At 37.9% G+C, this 6,042-nt stretch overlaps 1 protein-coding gene across 1 annotated transcript; it reads left to right on the top strand.

The window, feature by feature from the left end:
* Positions 1–2,337: 2,337 nt before the first annotated feature.
* On the top strand, positions 2,338–4,277 carry LOC121646210 (retinol-binding protein 2-like). The gene is made up of 4 exons (XM_041995097.1): positions 2,338–2,481; positions 3,463–3,641; positions 3,726–3,827; positions 4,156–4,277. The coding sequence occupies exons 1-4, from the start codon at positions 2,409–2,411 to the stop codon at positions 4,207–4,209; spliced, it is 408 nt and encodes a 135-aa protein (XP_041851031.1). The 5' UTR covers positions 2,338–2,408; the 3' UTR covers positions 4,210–4,277.
* The last annotated feature ends 1,765 nt before the right edge of the window (positions 4,278–6,042 follow it).

Below are 6,042 nucleotides of genomic sequence, written 5' to 3'. Positions count from 1 at the left end.
TTATACGTTAGTTTGTAAGTTTTGGTTTGATCAGATTTGATTTGCTTTGAACAGCCGCTCCACATTGTCATCAGCTTTATTGCTGCCTTTAAATTTGGCCTTGAATTACGCTTTTACTCCATATGAGTGTGGCTGCCAAAACTCAGCCACATGACCATCACAGGGAAACTGCTGTAATCTATATCCAAGCCAGCTCCGGCTGCTGTAATCCACTTCCAAGCTGCCAAGTGATATCTGGAGCACATCTGGCCCACACAACACTTACCAGTGCTGTAACTGAGCCAAAACATGTCTGCTATCTGGAATCCTTTGCCCACCGAGCCTGTCCTGCTGCCCAAACCAGTGAGAAAACCACTGTGAGAAACGCAACTCTGTCAAGCCAGTATTCAAAAGTTTTCCAAAAGAGGCAGCAAAGCATTTAAAGATGAACAGTAATGCAATATTAACTCATGGACTTCAAGCATAAACAAAGCTTACCAAAGATCACCTTCATTCAGCTGATCGCAGTTCTCTGCAGCATGTAACACATTATAAACTGTTGCTTTGACTGATATGAGAATACCTACTTTTTTATTATTTTTTTATTTATTTAGCTTTTTAGATGTAAGGTTTTCCATCAGTGTGTCATTTGCACAAGTAATTCAGTTATTGTATTGTTGACCACATATTGGATTTTATTTTAACTTTAACAGTGTTATCCACTCTAATTCTCCTGTTTTGCTCTCTACAGAATCCTGAGGGAAATAATTAGCTCATATTTGTTCATTGCTGTGCTATGCTCATTAGCTAGCCACTAACTCTGACTGTCGTCTTAGTGCCGGGCATTTAGTCTATAGTGGCTGTATCAGAATTTTTATTGGTTTGCTTGCTGCTGATCAAAGCAATACTGTTGATAGAGTACACTATGTACCCATATCTTAAAGTTGCAGACCCTATAAATCAAAACAATGAGATAGGGCATGCAAGCTTTCGAAAACTACAAAGTCTGGTAATTATGCTTCATGGGTTTATTGCTATGTGCAACTTTTCCATCATGTTTTGTCAATGTTTTATTGCTAAAATAAAAATGTTTCGTGCAGCTAATAATTTTGTAACATTTTCTGTTGTTACATGCATAATGTTAATATTCTATATTAAAATATATTGTAAACTATGTCCAAAGAGCAAAGAAAATACTAATTAAATAGAAACCAGACAAGTCTGGCCCAGCTGGGATGGGGTGAAAATGGTAAAGAAGTACAGTTTGATATTTCAGTCTGGTTTTCTTCTATGAGCCTAAGTGTAAAAGACATTATTCATCTTATCAGTTCTGATAAACCATGAAACACACTCCTTCCTCACCTTTAAACCTCCACACAATACTCCATCGCCACAGGACCAATTCAACATCACCATCAGATATAGAGCTGTAGTACTGGAGTTGTAAAATCATAATGACTACATTATTTCTTCTCATTTTTATCTCTTGGAGACACTTAAAAGAGAGCAAACTGTACTTAATGTAGATTTGAGTTGAAGGAAAGGGGGTATTAGATGAAAGTTTGATCAAATTAAAATTAATTAATTGATAAATTTTAATCCGCTGGTGAGACTGCATAACCTCAGAGCAAACCATAGAGAATTTTTTTGTTCACTGAGTGGCTCTGAGGTTTAACACAAAAACATGCTCATGAATACTTTATCAAGACATCCTCACACTGTTGCTGATAAAGTAGCTCTGGCTGATTGAAGCATCTTATCTAGAAATGATTGTGAAAGAACGCTTGATGTCAGGAATCTTAGGGAACATGTGCCAAAAAGTACTTGAACTTAAGCCTGGTTGAAGACAGTAAAAAAAAAAATGTCTTCCCTTTCTTTAAAACTTTATCTGAAATGAAAGCCAGGAAAGAATCTCTTGACTGCAAGCCCTAAAAATACCCCAGAAATGAGCTTCTGCCTGTCGGTGAACATCTCTGTCAGTGCTTCTCTCCATCTTCCCTCCATTCCAGCCCATTAGAGGGAGTAATTGCTGGAGCCGGCCTGCTGGGAGGAAATGGGAATTGGAAGAAAAAAAAATAAGTGCGGCAGATTCTTACAGGGCATCAGCTTAATGTGTGGAGAGAGAGGCAAGTGCACATGCCACAACTAGCTGTGGTTAATGTGCTTTTATTACATACAAAATAGAGTGGAAGTGCATGCAGCTTGAGAGTGTGTGTGCAGTGCAACACTAAAACTTCATATCACTGAAGTGACACACACACTCTTGCTGTTGTGAAGGAATTATCAGGCGGACCCTGTCCTTTGGTTCATAAACACACACACAGAAACTCTGTGGATATAAAAGGCTGTGCCCTTGAATGCTCTCTCTCATCATTCGAAAAGCAAACCTTGAGGCAAACTACTACTGTCGCTGACACACCAGTGAAAACATGCCTGCAGACTACAATGGACGCTGGGAGATGGTGACCAATGAGAACTTTGAAGAGGTCATGAAAGCCCTCGGTAAGTTCCACTCATTCACAACACATATAACATAGCACAGAAGGAAATGATGTTGTTGGTGAGTCTTCTTGGAGTTAAACATCAAGTAGAAAGATGCATTTAAAGAGAGAAGTATAAAGAGCAGGTCTGAGCTTAAAAATCTGGCATGGGTGTGGCAGAGAGGATGAGAGCTGCTTTGTTACAGCTTCATTTCTTCATTGAGCTGCTGTCAGGCTAAGTTAACCTCCTCTCTGTGAGCAGTTGCCATCCATTACCATGCCAAATAAATATTGATTCAGTCCCTTCTGCATTTTCATCCCACTGATCTGGAGAAATAAAAGACGGATCTGACCCTGGATCAGGCAGCGTCTGAATGACAGGAATATTTTCTTTTTTAAAAAAAAAATGAGTGCTCTCTTTTTCTCTTTTTATTTTTTTATTTTTGGATCAGACCTACAAAACACTTTCATTATTCACAACTCTATCTGCAATCTTTAAAACAACCCTGGTAGACACGGCTCACATAAAATCCTGGAAATCCTCAGCACCTGCACCTCATTTCCATCGAGCGGGTAGGAAAATGACATCCTTATGGAGATGTGTGAAAAATAACATTCAGATGGGTAAATATAGGGGTCTCATCTGTAAGAGTGATGGGAAGAAATTGAATTCTCACTTTGGGGCAAATAGGATATGAATATCTAAATGGTCAAGATGGGTAGTTCCCTTTGCAGAGCTTGATGCTGAAAAGGGCGAAGAAAGTCATTTAGGCCTGTTTCGACTCAGAGCAAAGTTATTTCTAACGAGTAAATGGGACTGTCAGAAGGACCCACAGGAGAGGAATCATAATAAGCATCCTGTTGCTTTAAGTGTGTCTTTGCATACACAAGATGCCAAGTAAGGATAAGAGAAGTCTTCACAGCTCCATTAAGCTCATGCAAAACTGGCTAAATGACTCATAATAAAACCTTTGGTATTTTGCGTACCTGTTCATGCTTGCAGATATCGACTTTGCCACCAGAAAGATCGCTTGCCACCTGCATCAGACAAAAGTGATTGTTCAGAATGGAGATAAGTTTGAAACCAAGACCCTGAGCACCTTCAGAAATTATGAGGTCAACTTTACTGTGGGTGAGGAGTTTGAGGAGCAAACAAAGGGTCTGGACAACCGAAAAGTCAAGGTGGGAGCTGGCTTCTGAATTCCTTTACTTCCAGTCAGACAGCTAGTTAACCACTAAAGAATTGTCCAATGTTTCTAATCTCAGACTCTGGTTACCTGGGATGGGGACAAGCTGGTGTGTGTTCAAAAGGGGGAGAAAGAAAATCGTGGCTGGAAACACTGGATTGAGGGAGACCTGCTACATCAGGTAAGAAAAAGGGTGACACAGGGGGAATTTTGAAATTATTGATGCATTTACCTGAGGATAAATGTCTCCCATGTGTCCACTACTGCCGAATCAATCTGTGAAGTTGGCCACGTCTATATAATAAAGGGTGAAAATGCAATTTAACTCCCCTAATTCAACCTTTATTGGTTACATCATCCTGAGCTGTCTGCTATCTGCAGGCAGTAATAATAAAAAGGTGTCTATCTGAAACTCTTAGATAGCAGCTCTGCCTGGTTGTGTAACAACCGTGACATTTGTGAAATTATGATGCTTTCAAAGTCTGAAGGTCTGTATTTTTTTCTTTCAGGAAATCACTGTTCTGGACAAAGTCTGCCATCAAGTATTTAAGAAGGCACCATAAGAATGTTATCTGTACAAAACTAAGTGTTTTATTATGCTGCTGTCTATTTTAGATGTGGAAAACTCTAATAAAATGATTTAATACAATCTTTCTATTTAATTGTGCTTTTGACTTGGAGTGTTTGTTGAAAACGCACATACTCAAATGACAGAGAAGTGGCTTTTTTTCTCCCACATCAAGACACATGAGTGCACTGCTGGGTGTGAATAGGTGGAGCAGCCATCTTAAGACAACAGATCCCCTCCGACATATTCACTGATATAACTGAACAAAATGCACTTTAAGTGCCTATACTTACTGTAGATGGCCAGCGCATGGCTTAGATTAGAACACTCTGTAGCTGCTGAATGGGTCTGTTTTGTTAGAAAGAACAGATTTGTATCTTCATAAAAGATTATATAAAATTATCTTTACATTAACTTTCCCTGAATATGTCTGGCTGTATACTGTAGGTGTCTTTTACTCTGTACTTTGTTCATACATTTTAAACAAAGAGTAAATCCATGAAGAAGACATGGCAAAACATTCTAAGTTAAAACATTAAGTTAGTTTCTGGTTGGTTTTGAAGTGTGATGGACTTTAGCGATTTGAAAAACATTAGAAATTTCAATAAAGTAGTGTTGCTTCTTTTGTCACTATACATAGTTTATGTGTTTGTGCCTTCCTGTGGGGCAGCCAAGTCAGCTGAAGTAGAAAGAGAGGAAAAAAGACATCAGATCATTTTTAAGCGATCAAAGTAATAAGCACAGTATCTCCAGTTTGACACTATGAAAACATCTTTATAAGAAATGAGTTAGGTGCTGGGTAAACGTTTCTTAACAGTGAACACCAACAACAAAAATGGGATGAGAGAGATGAAGGAAGAGGTTGACGTGCCATGAAGTCACACTGAATTATGGTAAACCTGGAAATGTCCCCCACAGCATTTGCTCTTAAAATGTTTGTTTTCTCTTAATTCCCCATCCCTTCCACTGACATTAAATCTATGAGTTTGATTGTATTTAATCTTGTTTTTTCCTGCTCTAGACATATGACACATCATTTATACATTAGTTTAATTTTTTTTTTAATTTACATGTACTTTCCTTAAAATAAAAAGTTGATATAAAAGTAAAAAAAAAAAAAAGAAACGAGCTGATGACAAACAGCGAAATAAATGAATAACACAAGAATCTGAACTAAAAACACTTTTGTTTAGTCTTTTTTTTTATTATTATTATTCTTCCCTAATTGTCTGCCTCTCAGCGCTGTATGAGTTTTCAGGTACAACGTGTCCCCTGCTTCTCCGCCGGATCTGGAGCTGCTTTCACAGGAAATGGTGAAGGATCCACGTAGCCAAAAGAAAAAGTCTGCGTCAAGTTGGACAAAAACAGAGACAGATAAACCGGAAGTGGTCAATTTTGTTTTCAAAAGAAAAGCATTACCTTCATCAGAATTAAACAAAACAAAACGACAGGGTAACGTTTTGGGGAAGTAAACACAAGTAACACCACCACATTGTCTTGATGTTATGTCCCATATTAAACAGAGGCGGGTTTAGAAAATGTTTGGTTTGGGGGGCAGACTGGGGAAATAGCTAAAAAAAAAGTATAGGAAATTATTAATGAATTATTGTAGCTAAATGGATCATTTTATAGAGTGAGAAAAGTAACATTTGTAAGATCCATCAACTATTGTTTACTTAAGATGATCCTACACTGTATAGTTTCACAGACTTATACTTCACTGATAGGTCTTTGGCTCTATCCTTGCTCACTAAATAAATAAATTTGTATATGTTCATATTTGTTTTATTTAACTCCACAAATATACAATCTAACACATTTCTTTGAC

This window comes from Melanotaenia boesemani, chromosome 9, assembly GCF_017639745.1.
Source record: "Melanotaenia boesemani isolate fMelBoe1 chromosome 9, fMelBoe1.pri, whole genome shotgun sequence".
Taxonomy (NCBI): domain Eukaryota; kingdom Metazoa; phylum Chordata; class Actinopteri; order Atheriniformes; family Melanotaeniidae; genus Melanotaenia; species Melanotaenia boesemani.
The sequence above is the reverse complement of the archived record's forward strand: the minus strand, read 5'-3'. Positions and strand labels throughout refer to the sequence as shown.